Raw genomic sequence first — 24,091 nt, forward strand, 5'->3', positions numbered from 1 at the left:
GCCTGCTGGCCTACCTTGCAAACTTTGAACTTGCCAGTCTCCTCAATCATGTAAGCCAATTCTTTAAAATAAATCTGTCCCCTTCCTCTCTCTCTCTACACACACACACACATACACACACACACACAACCCCTCTACTGGTTGTATTCTCTGAAGAACCCTAACTAATACACTGGGACAAATGGTAACTCTGTATTTAACATTTTGAGGAACTGCTAAACTGTTTTCCAAAATGACTGTAGCAGGACAATTCCACCAGCAATGTATAAGGGTTCCAATTTCTCCACATCCTCACCAACACTTATCACTGTCTTTTAGACTTTAACCACCCTAGTGGGGGTAAAGTGGTAACTCATAATTTTGATTGCACTTCCCTAATGACTAATGATGCTGAACATCTTTTCATTCACTTATTGGCCATTTGTATATCTTTTTCTGAGAAATGCATATTTTAATTGTCCATTACTTGACTGGGTTATCTTTTGAGCACTGAGCTGTAAGAATTCTTTATATACTCTGGATACAAATCCTTTGTCAGATACATGATTTGTAAGTATTTTCTCCCATCTGTGGACCATCTTTTCACTTTCTTAATGGTTTCCTTTAAGCATGAAGTTTATAATTTTATGAAGTCCCATTTATCTAATTTTTCTTTCGTCTTTTGTACTTGTGGTATTATATCTAAGAATCCACTGCCTAATGCAAGGTCACAAAAATGTATCCCTATATTTTCTTCTAAGAGTTTTAGACTTTTTGCTTATATTTATTTTTCTGATCCATTTTGAGTTAATTTTTGTATACGGTGTAAGGTATAAGTGCAAGTTCATTCTTGTGTGTGTAAATATCCAGTTGTCCTGGCACTATATGATGAAAAGACTATTCTTTCCTCATCAAATTGTTATGGAACCCCTGTTGAAAACTTAGAGTATACATGTACTGTATTGAAGACTACACTGTCTCATAGGATGTTTTGAAAAAAGGAAGTGTGAGTCCTTCAATTTTGTTCCTCTTTTGCAAGATTGTTTTAGCTATTCTGGGTTCCTTGCATTTCCATATGAATTTTAAAATCAGCCTGTCAATTTCTGCAAAAGTGCTGCAACTTTGATAGGGATTATGTTGACTATATAGGTTTGGATAGTTTTGCCATCTTAACAAGTCTTCTGATCTATGAACATTGGATGTCTTTCCATTTATTTATGTTTCCTTAATTTCTTCCTATAGCATTCTGTAGTTTTCAATGTTCAAGTCTTGCACTTCTATTTCTTAAATTTATTCCTGAACATTTAATTATTTTTGACGCTTTGTAAATGGAATTGTTTTTGTAATTTCATTTTTCTTGCTAGTGTACAGAAATTGATTTTTGTAGACTGAACTTTCATCCTGCAAAATTGATGATCTTGTTTATTATTCATTCTAATAGGCTTTTATTGTGTGTAGTTTATTTTTTCTTTTAATGAATTGCAGTCAAGTATTTTTAAGTATTTTGAATCACAGGAAGTTCCTGGCACATAAACCCATGACTTAAACTTTACTATAAATATAAAGAGCTCATACTATTTTTTGTCCCCTTCTTGTGGCATTGGGTAATGATCCTGCTTTTGGGTTATAGTCTTGGTGGCATTCCTACTGCCACTGACAGCCCATATAATGATCTGAAAAGTTCCTGGGACTCCAGGATACATGGTGAGACATGAATCTATTTTCCATAGAAGTGGTATTATAAAAAGAGGTCAGGTTTCCAGCCTATCCCTAAAGTCTGTTTAAAGGGGTATCATTCAGTGAAGATGCCACAGGGTCTGGCCTCACCATTCTCGAAGGGAATCTAAAGGGTTTGTTTTAATGGGAAACCACACTCTAAAGGAGTTTTGAATGAAACTTTCAAAAAGTGCCTTCCTGGGCGGGGCATGGTGGCTTACGCCTGTAATCCCAGCACTTTGGGAGGCCGAGGCCATCGAATCACCTGAGGTCAGGAGTTCAAGACCAGCCTGGCCAACATGGTGAAACCCCATCTCTACTAAAAATACAAACAATTAGCTGGGCATGATGGTGTGTGCCTGTAATCCCAGCTACTCGGGAGGATGAGGCAGGAGAAGCACATGAACCCAGGAGGCGGAGGCTGCAGTGAGCCGAGATCATTTCATTGCACTCCAGCCTGGGCAACAAGAGCGAAACTCCATTTCAAATAATAATAATCAGTTAAGACTTCTTATGGGCTTTTATGTAGACACTTCTGCTAACCTACTTCTTCTTTCTAACTCAGGGCCAACTCCCAATATACAATACTTTGAGGGGCAGTGGTAGTTATTTTCACAAAAACTGCTAAATTTGACACAATACACACTATATATATATATATTTTACCAGACTATATTTTGCTTCAGGTTTAAAAACTGATTTCTAGCCAGCATTCAGAGACCTACTTTGCATCTTGATCCATGAGTCACTGATTTGAGCATGCATTTGCCCAGAATACCCAGGCATGTGAAAGGATCAAAATATCACACTTTGATTGATTTAGAAAGTTATTTTCTACCACCACACAGTCTGAGAGTTTCTATGCTGCATCTGACTAATTGGGGAGGTGTAAGAGCAGAGAGAGCCAGGAGCTTCTGTGTGGAAGACCTTGTCCCTCCTCCCAGGCACCAAGATCCCAGCGAGTAGCAACCTTGCTCTCCATGGGGAAGTGTGTCTGTGTGATGCTCATCTCAGCATCATCTGGTTATCGGAGTCATCTTTTGAAGAGATCCTGGTATTTCGGTTTGACAAAAATCGAGAAACATTTTAGAAAGAAAATCGGATTTGTGTGTATATGAAGAATATTCCTGAAAAGAAACTCTGTTACGAAACTGAAATCTGGAGACCGCGGTGGTGCTAAGTTGAGTCATCAGTTCCCTTTACACCCTAATAATTGACGGCACTTTGATCACAATGACTGCTCTGGGTGATGCTTTTTTGTTTGCTTTTTAAAGTACTTCCTTGTGTAAACAGGTTGTCTCACCATCGTCTTGAAAACATGTTTACGTTTGGGGGATCATGGGGAACATCTGTTAGAAACAGATTTCGTGCTTTTCTGTCAACTTAGGGAAGTCTGAATCCTATTTCTTGGTAATATACAAAAGCTCTTGGAGAGTTAAATGAAGTTCTACTGGAAAGGGGACTGATTGGATATTTTGATTGCTCTTCGTATATGTATTTAAAAATTTGTTCTGAAAACATCCATTTGAAATAGAAACACGCATGAATTATTGTTCACTTTTTGTAGATGCAGACAATGAAGTGTAGAGAGGTGAACTGGCCTGGTCAGTGACTGACAAAGTGGCAAAGAGGGGGCCACATGCATCACAGGGACATACTGACCCTTAATCAGCACCAAATAAAATCCGCAGGTATCAAGGGTCCCCTGATATCATTTTCAAAAAGATGTTCCAATCCTTCACAATTTTATTGAGATCACTGATTCTGGAGAGGGCAAACGTGACTGCTGAGTGATGCATCCCCCAAAAGAGCAGTTTCTTTCTCCAGGTCTCAAGTTAGAGATCTAGGTGTGTGTGAAGAGGTGGGGTGTTCAGAGGGAACAGAAACAAAGCTTGAAGGAGAGGCTGAACCAGTAAGAGAACTTCAGGCAAAATACTTTACTGAAACCTCAACAATGAGGCTGCTCCTGCTGTTCCCAGAAGCGAGGTGCTCCTCTTGGAGGGTGTGCCAACTCGCTCTGGCCCTTGGAGCTGAGGCAGGAGCGGTCTCTGTGTGAAGAGAAAGAACTGCTGTCATGACAAAATAGGAGATGCTGCAGATTTTATTTAAATGCCCACAGGCAGCACAGCCCCTAGACCTAGGCAAGGAAGGACTCTGTTCTCCTTCAGTTAGGCCAGGGAGGCATCGTCCCCCACCTGTCTTATGATCTCTCCCTTAAACTGTTTCAGAATTTCCCACCCAAGGGGCCCCAAGTGAGCTCCCAGGGTCAGGGGATGCTCTTTCCCTCGGTCCTTCCTCCCTTTGGTGAGCTACACCACCTGAAGGGTGAGAGAATGGCCAAGGGCAGCTATTTACAGAGATGTGCATGTATCTTGGACATTTGGGCTGGTGTGTCCATGTGCATGTTTCAAGGCCCCATTTGGGCTGGTGTGTCCATGTGCATGTTTCAAGGCCCCTGCAGGATGGGGGTCTGGGGGAGTGGGAGGAGAAGGAGCAGGAAAGAAGGAAGCGGGTAGGTGTATGCTGGTTTCCCCCATACCACCATGTTCCCATTTGGAACTCTAAGGAGAGTGATAATTCTCAATTTAAACCTGGCCTTCTGAAAGGTCATTACATCAAGGCAGAAGGACAGAACGTATTTTATACAACCAGTTTGTTAGTCTGAATCATAAATTTTAATATTTAAGTGTATGGCATATGAGCTTCAATTGTGCCTTTGTCTGGAGCCCTACAAATATTAGAGCCAGACCTGTCCAGAGCCATGTGGATCAGGGCTGGGAAGCCTTCAGATTGCAGATGTGCAGTTGTGCATTACACACACCCCATGTTGCAGACACCGACCCTCTGGATGATAAAGTGGAGGTGGCTGCAAGGCATTTCCAGAGTATCAAGGTGCTCACACAACAAACGTTTCCTTCACTTGTTTTGGGAACACTGTGCTGAAGACAGCTTAGCCAAATATTTCTCTGTTTGGCTGTGGCCAAATACATCAGGGTCTTGCTATGGGCCAACTAAGCAAACTTCAATTAAAAAAAAAAAAATTACCTAATACTTTCATCTCTTGTGGTTTCTTTATTCCATACATACTTTGTAATGCGTTTATCAGCAGCTGGTTGAACAACTCAGTGTACCAGTGGGACACATACCAGCAGCAGTTATACATGGCAAATAAGGACCAAAACATAGACAGGAAAATAAAAATACCAATGAACGTTAGGCTGAACTGTAAAAAATAATTAAATAGCTGTACATCAAATGCATAAATATGATTCATTTTTAAAGGCCCACACATATTACACCCACTTTCAGGAGTTTCCCAAAGTAATTTAAAACTATTTGATGTTGCTTCCTGTTTTTCAGTCCTTTTATCTGTTTATGGGGGTGGTAATTCTACTGCTAACCAACTGAACAAGAAGAAAAGTGAAGGATGGGGCCATTTTCCTGGTTTTAGTCATCAAAATCTGCTTTAAAAGACTGAATTTTTAGACCTTAAATTAAAAAATTTGGGGCTCCAAGCTTCAAAGTAATTATTTAAGACTTATCCCACAATACAACTACAGATTGCACCAACAGTTTCTCTTAGACTTAGTGCGACTCTTGCATCAACTTTGTTTCCTGTTCTCTCCAAAGCTCCTTTCTCAAGCAACTGAGCTTCAGAAGAGGGAAGAAGGAAACAGGGCAGAGGGGCTTGCTGACCTCAGTCTGCATTCAATATATTTTTCTTTTTCTCTTTGAGACAAGGACTGCTAGGAAAGGGCCTTTTCATTTTTTAAAGCTAAAGTTTCAAAAAAGCTAGAACACTTCAAAGATACTTATTCCATAAAATTATCCTCAGGTACCGAAAGTAGCTCTGGAGAAGTGGCCACCCCTTTTTACTTGACCTTCATAGCTCATTATTTTAATTAAGTAGATGGTTAATGAAAAGCAAACCTACACTTTCCGTGAAGTAAATAAAGTCATGTGCTGAAAAATGACATTTCAGTTGATAACAGACTGCATATATGATGGTGGTCCCATAAGATTCTAACACCATTTTTTACTGTACCATTTCTATGTTTAGATACACAAATACCTCCCACTGTGTTACAAGTGCTTACAGTATTTGGTAGACTAACATGCTGTACAGGTTTGTGGCCTAGGAGCAGTAGGCTATACCATACAGCCTAGGTGTGCAGTAGGCCATACCATCTAGGTGTGCATTAAGTACACTCTATGATGTTTGCACAATGATGAAACTGCCTAATGACGTACTTCTCAGAATGCATCCTATTGTTAAGTAATGCATGACTGTGCTATTATGAGGTGACAGGCATTTTGGGGATCAGCTAGTTCAATGTGTCAAAGTCTTGACCATCAAGTGGGCGGCACTGATTAAATACTTCCAATGAGAAGAAAGGTACTGCCAAGTCAGTTTTGGAGAATTATATGTACCAGATCATTGCATACATCATTACAGGCAAATCTGACTCCTTGTAACCTAAAAACACTGGTTTTGCCCTACAGGGCAACCAGAGGAACGGTAACACCTACATACATGGTAGGGAGTAAGCAGTGGCTCTGCCTCCTCTTTCCCCAAGTCTTGTCTCTGGATAGTTGTTTCTAGTTCCTTCAAATGTTATTTGACATGGTTTCAGGTTCTCTATCACTGTCTTGGGCCATTGGCCTTTAAAAATATTTAAATTCTAAATTTAAAAATCATAATTTCAATTTAAAACCACATTATAGGCTGGGCGTGGTGGCTCACTCCCATAATCCCAGCACTTTGGGAGGCCGAGGCAGGTGGATCACGAGGTCAAGAGATCGAGACCATCCTGGCCAACATGGTGAAACCCCGTCTCTGCTAAAAATACAAAAATTAATTGGGTGTGGTGGTGTGTGCCTGTAGTCCCAGCTACTTGGGAGGCTGAGGCAGGAGAATCGCTTGAACCCAGGAAGCAGAGGTTGCAGTGAGCTGAGATCGTGCCACTACATTCCAGCCTGGCGACAGAGCGAGACTCTGTCTCAAAACAAAACAAAACAAACAAACAAAAAAAACCCCACCCCATGTTATAGCCAATAATACATTTGCCAATATATCTATCAAATGTGATCTCAAATAAAGCACAATTTTACTAGTGATGAGTACATAGAACTATCTTTCACCTTCTTAGTCCTACAATGCAGACCACGATTTCATTAATGTTTTGGGCAGCTACATCACATCACTGGCTAGGATTGAGCTTACAGAAATGAAACCCCCAAGGATTTTTCACATATTGCTATTGTGTTTTATTTCCCACATTCTCTATTTGTGATTTTTTTTTTTTTTTTTTTTGTGGGGGTGTGGGATACAACTGTAGGTCTTGGCACTTATTCCTATTATTAAATGTCAACTCACTTGGGTCTCGCCCCTTGTTTCCTCCTTCTTTCTTCTGTCTATTCACTCAGTGGCAAAGGAGCACATGAAAGAGAACTGTGCTCGAGGGAATTTCTTTTTATCATGGAACTGTACAAGGCTTACAAAGCAGTGGGCAGTCGGGGTGAAAACTAACTCAGTAAACAATACCCTTTAGGAATTGGCTCAGTGTGTATGCTGTGTCAAATCCTGCTTGGTAAATTCCAAGAGGAAACTCTGAATAAATATTTACCACATCTATTTATTTCTCCTACTGAGAACTATATAAGACAAGAGGATGTTAAACGATGAAACAGATTTCAGGATTTCTGCTCTCCGCTGAGTCCTGCCCATGGGGCGTGAGGACTGATACAAGTCCCAGCCTCATAATGAAACCAGACACAGTTCACTTCCTTTTGTTTCTTAAACCACCCCCTCACCTGGGAGATGTCTTGAAATGACGCAGACTTAGTTATGTATCACTAACCTGAGATCTCAAGGGAATGACTGGTATTAATTATCAATAGTAATAATAATATTTAATATATCCTTATGGGAAGGTGGACAGCATGTGCTTGGGATGAAATATAGCCCTGACTAAGCTTACCTGTTCAAGCTGTCAATCCCTATTGTCTCCAAAGGAGAACGGAGACATTTCAACTCCAGAGCCATCTCCTCCCCCAATTGACATAATAAGGAAAGGTCAAGAAAAATCTAGTTAGAGATGAGTGGACGCTGCATTACACTTCCATGGCTTCTTACTGAAAGTGAACTACCAAAGAAATCACAAAGCACTTTTTGTCTAATTCTTCCCTTCTTCCTTCCCAGCTTTGGAAACAGCCTGAGATCAGACAGAGGAGGCCAACTCATAAGCGGCCAAATGGCTGGGGCAGTGGAGAATGTCTATCATTACTCTAGACTTAAGCTAGCGAAAAGCAACCAACCACCCAAATACAGAATCTACGCCCTTCTTGTCTTACAGCTTTTGTAACTTTCTTCAATTTTAGTTGTTCCCCAGTTAACCTTTTTATTGAGGACAGAGGGATGACCTGCCCCATTCTTGGGCTTTCTGTTTGCTCTTTCCCCGCCTCAGGAATCAATCACTATTCTTGAGCTCTGGATCCCCATCCCCTCTCTCTCACTAGGGAATCTGTTCCTGAATTTACCTTCGCTGTCCCTGGGACATCAATTTCTCTCTCATGGACCATTTCCCTTGGCATATCTTAAATCCCTTCTTGACGGGATAGCTTCCTCCAGAACCAGTCCCTTTCTCTGCCCCTGTTCTGAAGGAAGACCCTCAAAATAGTTGTCTTTACTTGCTGCCATTATTTCCTCGTTTCTCTTTCATTCCTTAACCTGTTGTAGATTTTTTGTCACTCCAGAGAAACTGTTTTTATCAAGGTTAGTGATGATCCCCGTCTTGCCAAGTCCATGCTCAACTCTCTATTCTCATCTTACAAGACTTCTCACTATCACTTGACTCAGTCGTCAACTTCCTCCATGAAACCACTTCTTCCTGTGGCTTCAGGGGCACCACACTGTCCTGGCTTCTCATCAGCTTCACCTGTGGCTCCCTCCCAGGGGTTCTCCCCTGCTCCTCCTCCTCTGCTCCCCATCTAAATGCTGGCATGTCTTGGAGCTCCATCCTTGGACTTTTCTCTTTCCTCTAACTATACTCACTCCCAGGCCTGTGGTTTTGTCACCTATATGCTGAAGTCTCTCAAATTTATTATATGTTGCCCCTGACCTCTTCCTGAATTTCCATATCCAATTTCCTACTCAGCACCTGAACTTGTATATTCAACATGCATCTCAAGTATAACATGGCCAAAAAAGAATTCTTGCTTCCATCCTCCCTCCAAACCTACTTCTTTCCAGTCTTTTTCATCACAACTGCTTGGGACAAATATCTGAAGATGAATAAAAGAGAATATGTAGACTTCCATCTGCCCTGCCTCCATAATACATCTCGAAATTAACCACTTTCATTAGCTCAGTGTTTAGACATGTTGGTCTGAGGACTCCTTTACACTCTTAACAATTAATAAAATCCCCAAAGAGGTCTTGATTATGTGGGTTATATCTATTGATATGTGCCATATTAGAAATAAAAACAAAACTTAAAAAAATAGAATTCACTGTATTTGAAAAACAATAAAATCATTGTATATTAACACAAATCACATATGTTATGAAAATTAATACATTTTACAAAACATAAGTGAGAGAAGTAATACTTTTACATTTTTGCAAATCTAATATCTGGCTTAATAGAGGACTGCTGGATTCTCATATCTGGTACTGCCTTCAATATGTTGCTCTATGGTGTTTTGATGGAAGGATATGAAGAAAACCTAGCCTCACACAGATACATCGTTGGAAATGGGTGAAGTATTTTCATCATCTTTTGATAACTGTGGCTATTCTCTGATTCTACACCAGAAATCAACAAGTGGTAGTTTTTAAAATGTAGAGTCTGAAATGTGGTACCTGAAAATCTGTCAATAAAAACTTTTCTTATTTTGTTAATATTAAAATCTATTTGTCTATCTTGCATTTTGAATGGATTTTTCACCTGTGCATAATTTTATAACATTACACATTTGGTCAATTGGAAATACCTGTTCACTAAGTTCGGAGATCTTTGAGATCTTTTGAATGTTTCACATTTCGTGATCCAATACCAAATTCTCCACATTCATTAACGTCACCATCAATCTCATCAGAAAAAGTCCTTCATATATTGGGAAGTTACCAAGCTTTACAGTGGCAGCTATGTGTTTTCCAAAATCCTAATTTTTGTTTCAAGCTCAAATTTTGTCATTGGCAACAAATACTGTCAGTTGTTTTTCTTGAAGTATCAGGGCACTTCATTCATTTTTGATAAAAGATCTGTCAAACAAATACCCAAATTGGAGTAACTAGAGTTTGTCTGTTAGTTGTTCTTTTAAGTCATATTGGCATTCCACGAAAAAAGCAGCCAGTTCAGCTTGTGACTCAAACTGCACACGGGTTTTTCCTGGAGATAACCAGTATACTCTGGTATACGGTGGAAGGGCTTATGTGTGCTTCCCATTTTGTCACACAGAATATTAAAAAGATATCACTCAAAAGTTGAGATTTAATAAAAACAGTAATTGTTGCTGCTTCATACAGGATATTCTGAAGTGAAACTGGCGTTCTGTTCTATTGTAAGTATGTGCTGGTGAAAAACTAGCAGTTTGGTACCACTATCTTATTTCATGCTGAGGTGCCAGTAGTTTTCCCCACCATTACATTGCACTGGCAGTGCACATGTCAATACTGTGAAAAAGACAAAGAGCATCTTACTATTACTGCGAAAATAGTTTTAACCTTGCATTTCCCAATAAGATCTTGCGGGCCTCCAGGAACCCACAGACCACACTTTGAAAATTGTGGCACTAGCTTGCCATCTTCTATCCAGACCATCACCATCTCTCTCTTGGGCTTGCAAAAAAGCCTTCTTGATGGTCTCTCTGATTTTACTTTTGCCTCTGTAGAAGCCCTTCTCCACAGAGCAGCCAGATACACTTTTAAAAATGTATGTCAGATCACATCGCTCTTCTGCTTAAAACTCAAACTTTAGATGTCCCATTGCTCACAGAACAGCATCTGAGGTGCAGGCCCAAGCCTGCAAGGCCCTGGCTGCCTCAATTTCCTCATTCATGCCTGTACTCCTTTTCTTTCCCCTTCTCCAGTCACTTGACCTGTGGATCTCTTTAAACCTATCCTGTGTGCTCCAGCCTGGAAGGATCCTCCCCCAGGTTTTAGGAGGTAGGGTTCTCCTCATTTAGGTCTCATCTCCTGTGTTAGGCATTACCCAACCTGCCCATACACATCTTCCTATACACTGCCCTCCTCTGGATTACATAGCTCCCTTTATTACCCTGATTGCACTCAGCGTTCTCTGGAAGGATACTGTTCACTAATTTGACAGCTAGTTTGTTGTCTGCATTCCTAAAACAGAAAGTGAGTTTCCACAAGGGTAGGAATCTTGTATCTTGTGTTATGCCATATTGTTACCATCTAGGACAATACTTGGAACACATCAGGTGATTAATTAGTATTTGCTGAGTGGATGCTTCTGTGAGTCACAATGGGTGTTAGGATACCATGCAGGAAAGCTCTCTGCATATGCAAAATATATACATGTAAAATAAGAGAAATGATGGCTTACAACTTGCAATTCTCCCTCACTAGTACATACTTTGCCGTCTCAAATTTAAATCAGAGATGACATTATCAGGCTATTAATGTTTGCCTTCTTGACTATTTTTCTGCAGATCAAACAAGATGAGAGTCCAAGATCTCATTTTCTGTCCCCAAACTGATCTCCCTGTCATTAATCCTTTTCTTCTCCAGGCCATCCTCTAAAATGTATGCCATTTATTTATTTATTTTTTTGAGAGAATCATACAGTGGCTCCTGCAAGATTCTCCACAAAAAGATCATCCCCAAGACATATAATTGTCAGATTTTCCAAGGTTGAAATGAAAGAAAGAATGTTAAAGGCAACTAGAGAGAAAGGGCAGGTCACCTACAAAGGGATCCCTATCAGGCTAACAGTGAACCACTAAGGCTGAAATCCTACAAGCCAGAAGAGATTCAGGGCCTATATTCAACATTCTTAAAGAAAAAATCTTCAACCAAGAATTTCATAACCAGCCAAACTAAGATTCCTAAGTGAAGGAGAAATAAGATCCTTTTCAGATAAGCAAATATTGAGGAACTTCATTATCACCAGACCTGCCTTACAAGAGATCTTGAAAGGAGCACAAAATACAGAAAGGAAAGACCGCTATCAGCTAATACAAAAACACACTTAAACACACAGACCAGTGTTACTTGTAAAGCAACCACACAAACAAGCCAACATAATAATCAGCTAACAGCACAATGACATAACCAAATTCACACACACAATACTAACCTTGAATGTAAATGAGCTAAATGCCCCCACTTAAAAGGCACAGAGTGGCAAACTGGATAGAAAAGCAAGACCCAACGGTATGTGGTCTTCAAGAGACACATCTCACACTTAATGACACTCATAGGCTCAAAATAAAAGGATGGAGAAAAATCTACCAAGCAAATGGAAAACAGAAAAAAAGCAGGGGTTACAATGCTAATTTCAGACAAAGGTGATTTCAAACCAACAAAGATAAAAAAAGACAAGGAAGGGCATTACATAATGGTAAAAGGTTCAACTCAACAAGAACACCCTACTATCCTAAATATAAAGGCACTCAACACAGGAGCACCCAGATTCTTAAAGCAAGTTCTTAGAGACCTACAAAGAGATACAGACTCCTACACAGTAGTAGTTGGTGACTTCAACTCTCCACTGACAGTATTAGACAGATCATCGAGGCGAAAAATTAACAAACATATTCAGGACCTAAACTTAGCACTGGACCAAACAGATCTGATAAACCTTTACAAACGTCTCCATCCCAAAACAACAGAATATACATTCTTCTCATCTCCACAAGGCACATAATCTAAAACAGACCACATAATTGGACATGAAACAATCCTCAACAAATGTTAAATAACCAAAATCACACCAAACATATTCTCAGACCACAGCACAATAAAAATTGAAGTCAACACAATGAAAATTGCTCAAAACCATACAATCACATGGAAATGAAACATATTCCTGAATGACTTTTGGGTAAATAATGAAGTGAAGGCAGAAATCAAGAAGTTCTTTGAAAATAATGAGAACAAAGATATAACGTACCAGAATCTCTGGGACACAGCTAAGGCAGTGTTAAGAGGGAAATTCATAGCACTAAATCCTCACATCAAAAAGTTAGAAAGATCTCAAATTAACAACCTAACTTCACAACTAGATGAATTAGAGAAGAAAGAACAAACTCAAAGCAAGCAGGAGATGAGAAATGACAAAAATCAGAGCTGAACTGAAGAATATTGAGACATGAAAATTCAAAAGATCAATGAATCCAGGATTTCCTTTTTTGAAAAAAATAATCAAATGGATAGGCCATCAGCTAGACTAAGAATAAAAGAGAGAAGATCCAAATAAACACAATTAGAAATGATGAACGGAATGTTACTACTGACCACACAGAAATAAAACCACCATCAGAAACTATTACAAACACGTCTACACACACAAACTAGAAAACCTAGACAAGATGGATAAATTCCTGGACACACACACTCTCCTAAGACTGAGGCAGGAAGAAATTGATTCCCTGAACAGACCAACAATGAGCTCTGAAATTGATTCAGCAATAAATAGACTAGCAACCAAAAAAGCGCAAGACCTGATGGATTCACAGCTGAATTCCATCAGATGTACAAAGTAGAGCTGGTACCATTCCTACAGAAATGATTCCAAAAAATTAGGAGGAGAAATGTCTCCCCAACTCACTCTATGAGGCCAGCACCATCTTGATACCAAAACCTGGCAGAGACACACTAAAAAAGAAAACTTCAGGTCAATATCCTTGATGAACACCCATGCAAAAATCCTCAACAAAATACTTGCAAACCAAATCCAGCAGCACATCAAAAAGTGAATCCACCATAACCAAGCAGTCTTCATCCCTGGGATGTAGGGTTGGTTCAACATACGAAAATCAATAAATGTGATTCATCACATAAACAAAACTAAAGACAAAAACCACACGATTATCTCAGTAGATGCAGAACAGGCTTTTGATAAAATTCAACATCTCTTCATGTTAAAAACTCTGAATAAATTAGGTACTGAAGAAACATACCTCAAAAGAATAAGAGCCATCTATGATAAACTCACAGCTAACATATTACTGAATGGGCAAATGCTGGAAGCATTTCCCTTGAAAACTGGCATAAGACAAGGGCACCCTCTCTCACCACTTTATTCAACATAGTACTGGAATTCCTAGCCAGTGCAATCAGGCAAGAGAAAGAAATAGAGAGTATCCAAATAGGAAGAGAGGAAGTCAAATGATCTCTATTTGCAGACAACATGATTGTATACCTAGAAAACCCTATAGTCTTGGCCCAAAAGCTCTTCAGTTCATAAACAACTTCAACAAAGTTGCAGGATACAAAATCAATGTACAAAAATCACTAGCATTCCTATACACCAACAATAACCAAACTGAGGGCCAAATCAGAAAGGCAATCCCATTCATAATTGCTACACACACACACACACACACACACACAAAACCTGGGAATACAGCTAATCAGAGAGGTGAAAGATTTCTACAATGAGAATTAGAAAACACTACTCAAAGAAATCAGACAAGACACAAACAAATGGAAAAACATCCCATGCTCATAGATAGGAATAATCAATATAATTAAAATGGCTATACTGCCCAAAGCAATTTACAGATTCAGTGCTATTCCTATCAAGCTACCAATGACATTCTTCACAGAACTAGAAAAAATTATTTTAAAATTTATATGGAATGAAGAAAGAACCCAAATAGCCAATGCAATCCTAAGCAAAAAGAACAAAGCTGGAGGAATCACTTTACCTGACTTCAAACTACACTATAGGGCTATAGTGACCAAAACAGCATGGTACTAGTACAAAAACAAGCATATAAACCAATGAAACAGAATAGAGAGCTCAGAAATAAGGCTACACATCTATGACCATCTGATCTTTGACAAAGCTGACAAAAACAAGCAATGGGAAAAAGACTCTATTCAATAAATGGTGCTGGGATAACAGGCTAGCTATACGCAGATTGAAGCTGGACCCCTTTTTCACACCATGTACAAAAGTCAACTCAAGATGGATTAAACACTTAAATGTAAAACTCCAAAGTATAAAAACCCTGGAATATAACCTGGGCAATACCATCCTGGACATAGGAATGGGCAAAGATTTCATGACAAAGACACCAAGAGCAATTGCAACAAAAGCAAAAATTGACAAATTGAATCTAATTAAACTTAAGAGCTTCTGCACAGCAAAAAAAATTATCAATAGAGTAAATAGATAACTTACAGAATGGAAGAAAATACTTGCAAACTACCCATCCAACAAAGGTCTAATATCCAGTATCTATAAGGAACTTAAACAAATTTACAAGAGAAAAATAAACAACCCTGTTCAAAAGTTGGCAAAGGACATGAACAAACACTTCTCAAAAGAAGACATACATGCAGCCAACAGGCATATGAAAAAAAGGTCAATATCACTGATCACTATAGAAATGTAAATCAAAACCACAACAAGATACCATCTCACACCAGTCAGAATGGCTGTTATTAAAAAGTCAAACAATAACATGCTGGCAAGGTTGCCGAGAAAAGGGAACCCTTATACACTGTTGGTGGGATTGTAAATGAATTCAACCATTGTGGAAAGCTGTATGGCGATTCCTCAAAGAGCAAAAAACAGAATTACCATTCGATCCAGCAATCCCATTAATGGGATTACAGAGCATTCTTCCATAAAGACACACGCATGCAAATGTTCACTGCAGTACTGTTCACAATAGCAAAGACATGGAATCAACCTAAATGCCCACCAATGACAGACTGGATAAAGAAAATGTGGTACATATACACCATGGAATATTATGCAGCCATAAAAAAGAACAAGAGCATGTCTTTGGCAGGAACATGAATGGCGCTGGACGCTATCAGCCTTAGCAAACTTATGCAGGAACAGAAAACCAAATATAACATGTTCTCACTTATAAGTGGGAGCTAAATGATAAGAATTTATGAACACAAAGAAAGAAACAATGGACACTGGGGTCTACTTGAGGAAGGAGGGCAGGAGGGAGAGGAGCATAACTGGGTGATGTAATAACATGTACAACAAATCGCTGTGACACATGTTTATCTATGTAACAAACCTTCACATTTACCCCCAAAACTAAAATAAAAATTTAAAAAAAGAGAATCATGCAGTGGCTTTATTCTTGCCCTTAAAACAAGGTGATGTGATGGCAGTGATGGTCAATACCATATGGGGAAGACCAGGTCCACACTGTCTAGAAGCAACTGCTACCACGTAAGTCTTCTTGGTTAAGTAATTTGCGCCTACAGTGACAGGATAGGTCCCTGGATATACTTCTATGTAGAGGTGTTCTCACCAGGCTGGGATGCCTCTGGAGCAGGCTTTGATATTTGATAGATGCCTCGAGCACCAAGGGATGTCTTTTTTCAGTCTTTTCTCTGATCATTCCCTATGTCCAAGCACATGTGCAGCTTCAACTTCCCTCTGTGAAAATGACAGACATGGGTTGCTCCTTCTTCTTCTGGCAAAGATGAATAACATTTCCCACAATAACTTGAAGTACTGTCTATGAATTCAGCCATTGTTCAGAAGAAAGAACTAAGGGTTGGGTGTTTCTCGTCTCTCCGGCCCACTTCTCACGGCGCATGCGCCCAGCACGCCCCATAATCTTTCAACATGGAAATCTGATCATGTCACTTCCCTTCATCCCACCGATCTTGGGAAGAATCTCAAATACGGCTTCCAAGGCTGTTTATGAGTAGGACGCTGCTCCCTCTCCAGCTTCATCTTTCAACACTCCTCCTACCCTGCTCTCTGCTCCAGCCATCCTGAATTTCAATTCTTTTCTCATCTGGGATTGACAGGCTCATTCCTTCCCTCTCCCCTCTCCTTGGCTAACTCATCCTTTAGGTTTAAGATTAGAAAGCACTTCCCCTCAGAACCTTTCTGACTCTCCCTGTCTTGTTTACTTCTTTACTGTTAGGTTGACTTTTTTTTTTTTGGTAGTTCTATAGCATCCTATACTTCTGCAATCACAGCCTTAGTCATTCCTATGATGAATGCTCATTTATAGCCTCCTCCACTCAACTGTAAGCTGCTTAAGAGCAAGGACTCTGCTCCCCTGTGCATCACTGAGTCCTAGCACCTAGACTGCTACCTAAGACACAACAGGTGCTCAAAAATAATTATGGAATTATGAACAAAGGAACTAATCCATGAATCCCATCAATGACAAAACAGGTAATTCTAGAGAGTGTATACGTGGTTAGCTTTGTTTTTTTCTTTTTTCTTTAATGTCTTTGATTCTTCCTTGTTCCTGTGCTTAATTTTCAGCATTCTTGTGTAGCCTTTACTTATGTTTTGGATCAATGTACATTTCTCCATTATTTTGTGTTTTTTATACCAAGCAAGAATAAACTTTACCTTACCTAAGTTTAGGCCCTTTTCCTCTAAAGTCTTTTCCACCTTCTCTGCTTTCACTATTTTCTACTTCATCCCATATTTACAAGCATCTAAGTTATAAAGTATTCTGCAGTGTTTATTGACTATAATATTTTCTTGTATGATTCATTGTAGTTTCATTTATGTGGCTATGTTAAAGACACTTAAGTCTAATAAAGAATGTAAAGTTCCTTAAAGTCGAAGTTCCAAAAGCAATTAAAATTTAAGGTAATAAGCTTTAAAGCAAAGCCATCTCCTATGGACATCCTTCAGGAATGTCATACTAACCAAGAAATCTGAAGGGGAACCATCTATTATTCATACTAAGGGAACAGGGACAGTAGCTTCACACAGCTGACTTCTCTTTGTTACTGACTAGCTTTTTCTGCTCTATGGGTAATACAAACAGGATCAAAGGATCATGATATACCACAAGTAAATATCCCTTTTAAGCAGATGGATTGCAAGTTAGGAAAAAAAGTTGCTCTCCAGTGATTAAAACAGCTCTCTGGAAGCCCACTTTATTGCATCTAAGTACATCACTAGTCTCACTGGGAGAGTTTATTCCTTTCAAAGATCCCGCCTCACAGCTGGTAAGAGTTTTGATAAATAATTTTGTTGTATCTATATGTACCTCTTGTTAATACAGGCATATCAATGATCAGTACTCATGAATTAGAATTTACTTGTTAATGTTCATATTGTCTCAGTAATCCAAGAGACATGCATTTGATTAATGAAAATGCCTTGGTCATGGAAAGACCAAGATGCGCTCTTAAGAAAAGTGGACCATATTAAGCCAACAGGGTCACTGTAAGTATCTGATGTCAAAGTGGAATAAACAAAGGAACATTTGTTATTTGCAGTTATCCAAGAAGGTGGCAGCACAGTCCAGTTCCAGTCATTAAGGCGTGGGAGCGGGCGCCTAACCAGACCTGGGTTTGGTTCTAAGCTCTGCCATTCACTACCTAGATCTAGAAAATGTTCCTTACCTCCTTTAAACCCAATACCATAAAATGGAGATAACAGTACTTACCAAACAAGATTTTTATGATGATTAAAGGAGACAATACATATAAAGTAAAATTTGAGCCCAGTCTCAAGTATATAGCAAATGTTCAGAGTATTTTACCTAAATTAAATATTACATTTTATCATCCATCTTCCTTTGCACAAACATGTGACATGACATCATATAAAATGCAGACTTTATTTATATGCAAGTCTTTAGGTGGCACTTGCAAGCCTCTATGTGCCTATGACACTTGGGAACTTTTATCTACATGTTGTAGGAACTGTTTGTATTTATACCTGTCATGCCCATGTGGCTACATTTCAAAATGATGATTCAGTCATGACTCTTCCAGGGTCTCCTGTGGGCCCAGCTCTGTCTTTACCTAATTATGTTAGTTTCAATCAACAAGTATAATATGAAGACTTAATGAGAAACATAAATGAGAGTAATTCACGTATACCAAAATCAACTTAAACACACACTAATATAATGTCCAAAAATGCATTATTTAAAATACCCTATACATTATAGAGAAATGCTTATCTTCAATCTTCTACTTGATTTGCGGTGTCAGTTTACTGAGCTATCAATTTAAACTGAAAAGCCTGAAATTTGAATATACAGAATAGCTGAACAGCTGCAGAAACAACCTTCTAAAAATATATACTGTTACCCAGCAGATGAAAAAGCAATTATTTTTGAAAAATATCAGGATTTAATATTACCCAATAACTGCAAAAGTTGTTGAAAGGATATAATTAACATTTACTGAAGATTCTTAGGGGGTAAAAATATTTTAAATAAAACAAATATTTAGAAGTTCTTAGTTACTAGTAAAAACAATCTCTTAAAACACAATGTTCATCCACCTTGAAAAAAAAAATCTGCTGACTGGGACATTGCCAGATAATTCTGAAGCTCAAAAAAGCCAAATCTGTCAAAATCAGGGAGTTGCTCTTGGTTTGTGTTGTCGCAATCTGTGACTAGACAATGGGTGTTGCTCAGGTCAGGGGAACATTAAGGACCCAGAAAAGCCAGCAAAGGACTAGCAGATTTTGATGTACTAGAAAGACACAGGATCAAGAGTCAGAAGACCTGGCTCTCACCCCGACTTTGGCTCTTGCTAGCAGTGTGACTGGTCTCATTCATTCATTTACCTGTTCATGCCAGCTGCTGGGGACATCAATGAACAAGACAGACATATCCCTCACAAAGCTTATTCATTAAGGCCTCACCAGCACCCTAAAAATGGGGAGAGGACCATAGAGTTGAGAAGTTTAAATCAAACATCACAAGAAGAGGTCCATGATGGTCACTACTCTCATGGGATAAAACGTCTTTGACTTCATTTCTTTATCCATAGAACATGAGTAGAACACCTGCTTTCTCTACTTCAGCAGGTACCAAACTCTGCGGGCATTTAATAACGTGTTAAACACATTTGAAATAAAAAACCCTACTTTATTAAAATAAACCATTAGGAAAATCAATTAAGTACAAGGTTATCAGAGCAAAGCTTGCCTAGTTCACAAACATCTTCACTGATATGTTTAGTGGCCCTTCAGAGGAAGCCAAATATTTGCATAACCATAAGCCTCCTTCAAATATCTTGAGTCTTGTCATGGATCTTAATTTGCCAAGTGGGTCCCTATGTTTGGCAGAACCCTTCAAATCATCTGAAGGCTGCCTGCTTTTTGAACGGGTTTTTACTGATGAATTTTTGGGAGGAGTTCAGAAACTATCCAACAGAAAGTCTTTTAACCAATGGGCCCTAATCAACTGGATGGATCAATCCGCATTCTCCATCCCCTGTATAAAATATACTGACCAATACTGTGGTCAAATGAATATTGAATGTTCTCTCTGGTATGCTGGAGCACATTAGCTCTCTCTGCATAAACTGTTAATGCCAGCTGTACTTGCTTTGTAATTACAGAAATTAAATATTATGTTGGCCCATGAAATATGAGTGTGAAAATAAAGTTATTTGTATGAAAATTTAGTAAAATCAAAGAAATGAAAGTAAGTCACTAGAGGAAATCTGCCATTGAATTAGATATGATTGAGACAACTGTGAAAGATTGGGGAAATAATAAAAATTTAAAATGACTTTGCAGTCAGACTGTGTTGCAAGTGTCTTAAAAAATTCCTCACTTAAAGAGACTAAAAATGGAAATCATGCAATAATGTGCATGAAAGATTACATGAAATTCCAATCAGCAGACCCAAACTCCAAGAAAAGGCCTTGGGCCCACATCAAAAGATTGGCAAATCACTGTTCATTTGCGACTTTAGATTAAATACATGATTGAGGCTATGTAGTATCTTTTAAAAAAATGATTCACTGTTTAATTGATTTTTCAACTAACGAGAAAACATCCAGTCCCAGTCAGGTTAGATAAGAGGGCTCTGACTCTGCAACCAGCCTGGAACCCTGGGAAGCTCTAGGTAGATAGGGTTCCTTCTTGCTGCTTCTTCTGATTTTTAAAATTTTCTAACTTATCTTAATGGTTATTACTTGCTTCTTTAAATAATAACATTATTTTAATAAAAAGATATATATCTAAATTTCAGCTATTTTGGAGCAAAAAGCCTTTGCATTTTATTTATTTATTTATTTATTTATTTATTTATTTATTTATTTATTTATTATTTTTTGAGATAAATCTCACTCTGTCACGCCCAGGCTGGAGTGCAGTGGCACAATCTTGGCTCACTGCAACCTCTACCTCCCAGGCTCAAACAATTCTCCTGCCTTAGTCTCCCGAGTAGCTGAGATTACAGGCGTCCGCCACCACGCCCAGCTAATTTTTTTGTATTTTTAGTAGAGACGGGGTTTCACCATGTTGGTCAGGCTGGTCTCGAACTCCTGACCTCAGGTAATTCGCCCACCTCGGCCTCCCAAAGTGCTGGGATTACATGCGTGAGTCACCGTGCTCAGCTGCCTTTGCATATTTTAAACAAAGAAAAAATATTTTTACTCACGTGTTGCTTAAATGTTTAGTAATTCTGCCTTTTGTCCCCCATTTCTGGTGTGAGGCTACCTATCTATTAGTAAGACTGTGTTAACTGCAGGCCAATGAATATGACCCTTCCAAGTAAGAAAGGCTGAACCTTTCCAGTTGTAAAGGTTGATTCTGGGGCAGCAGAACCCTACCATGTGTGACAAGGTTTCCTTTTACTAATCTGGTTCTCCTCCTGTATATTTTGGGAAATGACACATGTCCAGGCAAAGTACACCATGGGCCAAATGCACATCCTCTCTGCTTGGGACTTTAAGGGGCCATGACTCAAAGCACTTCACTGGGGATGCCCAAGGGTTGTGCATGACCAGACATCGGCAAAGCATTTTTGAGAAACCTCCTCCTCAACTAAAAATACCCACTGTGAGAAATCTGTAGCATGAAGCAAGGATCGAGTCAGTAAAACACAAAAAAAGAGACAGACTTGTGGCAGTCTCAGTATCAAACCCAGTTCACCCTCCCTTACCAGAACAAGAACAATCAAAAAATGGTTTACAGGAAAGGACTTCTTGAAGGCAGTAATCTGGGATACATGGCCACACTCAGTTTAGTCTTTTCCTTTCTCTTTCTCCTTGAGGGCTGAGGTGGGGAAAGTTGCCCCAAATTTGTTCAAAGTCCAACTGAACACAATCAATAATAGACTTATGATGACCTTTTTCTTAAATTTCTACTGAGACATTAGTTTTATTCCTCAGCAAACACCTCCTTGATTTCTGCATCCTAGGAGAGCCTGGGCAAAGAAGAGCACAGGCAAGAAGTGGGAATGTGTTCAGAGAAAGTGTTGGTGAGGCCTGGCTCTTCCAGCCCCTCTGATGGCTGAGAAAACTGCTTGACAAGAGGGAGACCCACCAGGACAGAAGACTGAGCTTCACGGGGCAGACACATTGCTAGAGTAGATACTGACTGCCCATGGCAATGGTTCTGTTTTTTTCATGGGAGACCTTCCTATAGTTACACATAAAGAAGAGACATAAAACCCGAGAACTTAATGGCAGAGAAAAATAAAATGGTAAATCTAGAATGTTTTGCTTAACTTCAAAACTGTTGTTGAATAGTTTAGAAGGTGTAGGGGGTTGAATTGAGGTCCCCAACAATATAGGCGTCCTAACTTCTAGAACCTGGAAATGAAACTTTATATGGAAAAAGGACCTTTGCAGATGTAATGAAGTTGAGAATCTTGAGATGAAATCATCCTGGATTACCTGAGTGGACCCTAAATCCAAGGGAGGTGTCCTTAGAAGACACAGAAGAGAAGACAGAGGAGAAGGCCATGTGAAGGTGGAGGCAGAGATTGGAGTAGTTCAGCCATGAGCTGAGGAGCTCCCTGGAGCCGCCCCAGAAGCTGGGACAGGCAAGGGAGGATTTTGCCCTGAAGCCTTTGGAGGAAGTGTGGTCCTGCAACACCTTGATTTTGGACTTCCAGCCACCAGAACTGTGAGAGAATAAACATTGTTTTAAATCGCCCAGTTTGTGATAATTTGTTAAGCAGACCTAGGATACAAACACTGAAGGCTAGGACAGCTTATAAGGAGACTGGGGGAAAAACTTCAAAGAAATTTCTGTTGGAAATAGAAATCTTACGTGAGAACATCAAGATCGCCTCCTGATGCCCCAAAGCACTATGATTCTGAGGAGAGCAAGAGGGAGGGTGCGACTCTCCTCCGAATGCAGGCCTGGGCCCGAAAACTGATGAAGGCACCTGCTGGCTGCATGGGGCCAGACCTAGTGTGAGTCAGAGTCGTCAGGGGAACTTTTGTCAAAAACTGATGTCTCCACTTAAGGGTGGCTGAGTCAGAATTTCTGGGGGTCAGGTTGGAGAATCTGTGTTTTTCAGTCTCTCATGTGATTCTAATGATCTCCCATCCTTAAAAATGGGCCAGGCGCGGTGGCTCACGCCTGTAATCCCAGCACTTTGGGAGGCTGAGGCGGGTGGATCACAAGGTCAGGAGATCGAGACCATCTTGGCTAACACGGTGAAACCCCACCTCTACTAAAGATACAAAAAATTAGCTGGGCAAGGTGGCGGGCGCCTGTAGTCCCAGCTACTTGGGAGGCTGAGGCAGGAGAATGGCGTGAACCCGGGAGGCGGAGCCTGCAGTCAGCCGAGATTGCGCCACTGTACTCCAGCCTGGGTGACAGAGAGAGACTCCGTCTCAAAAAAATATATAAATAAATAAATAAATAAATAAATAAAAGATGGGCCCAGGTTGTCTGCTCCCTCCCCCTTTCAATGTTTGAGAAGTAGATTTGAAGTCAACTTTTAAAAAAACATGTGTCCAACAGGCTATTTATTATTTAAAACCCAGCTTTATTGTTTATGTAAAGCTGGATACAGATGCATTATAAAGTATTAAACAATACAGAAAAGCACAAAGACAAAAGTAAATATCATCCAGATTCACCATCTCGGGAAACCTTCCATGTGTATTTCCAAGTGTTTATTCACACAGAGATGTCTGTGTACACTTTAACCTGCCACTCAAAGTGTGGTCCACAGACCAGCAGCACTGACAACACTAAGGCAATTGTTAACAATTCAGAATGTCGGGCCCTGACCCAGCAGGATGTACTAAAACTGCAAACATATTATACCCCTTGTTTTGTAACTTGCATTTTCCACACTGCAATGTATTGTAACCTCTGTCCTTGGTAATAAATACAGATCTTATGATCTTTCTTAATACATACACGGTGTTCCTTTATGTACCAGACTTTACTTCATGAGCTCTCATTTGATGATCATTTCTAGTTTCCCATTTTTCCCACCATTGTAAACAATGCCCACCTAAAAATCC

The 24,091-nt window shown here is 39.5% G+C and overlaps 1 protein-coding gene across 9 annotated transcripts in view; it reads right to left on the reverse strand.

Moving 5' to 3' along the window:
* BACH2 (BTB domain and CNC homolog 2) overlaps window positions 1-24,091 on the reverse strand; it is a 367,956-nt gene that overhangs the window by 170,875 nt on the left and 172,990 nt on the right. For 3 of the 9 annotated variants that reach the window (XM_017958111.3, XM_017958112.3, XM_021936802.2), the window contains 2 exons: window positions 16,174-16,301; window positions 3,643-3,743 (listed from right to left, as the gene is read on the reverse strand). The exons of 4 other annotated variants lie outside the window; for them this stretch is intronic. In XM_017958111.3, the coding sequence (XP_017813600.1) occupies window positions 3,643-3,743; window positions 16,174-16,263 (191 nt within the window). In that variant the 5' untranslated portion in view covers window positions 16,264-16,301. The remainder of the gene's footprint in view (window positions 1-3,642; window positions 3,744-16,173; window positions 16,302-24,091) is intronic. 2 more of the 9 variants (XM_017958115.3, XM_017958114.3) reach the window with 1 other exon arrangement.

This window comes from Papio anubis, chromosome 6 (genome assembly GCF_008728515.1).
Source record: "Papio anubis isolate 15944 chromosome 6, Panubis1.0, whole genome shotgun sequence".
Taxonomy (NCBI): Eukaryota; Metazoa; Chordata; class Mammalia; order Primates; family Cercopithecidae; genus Papio; species Papio anubis.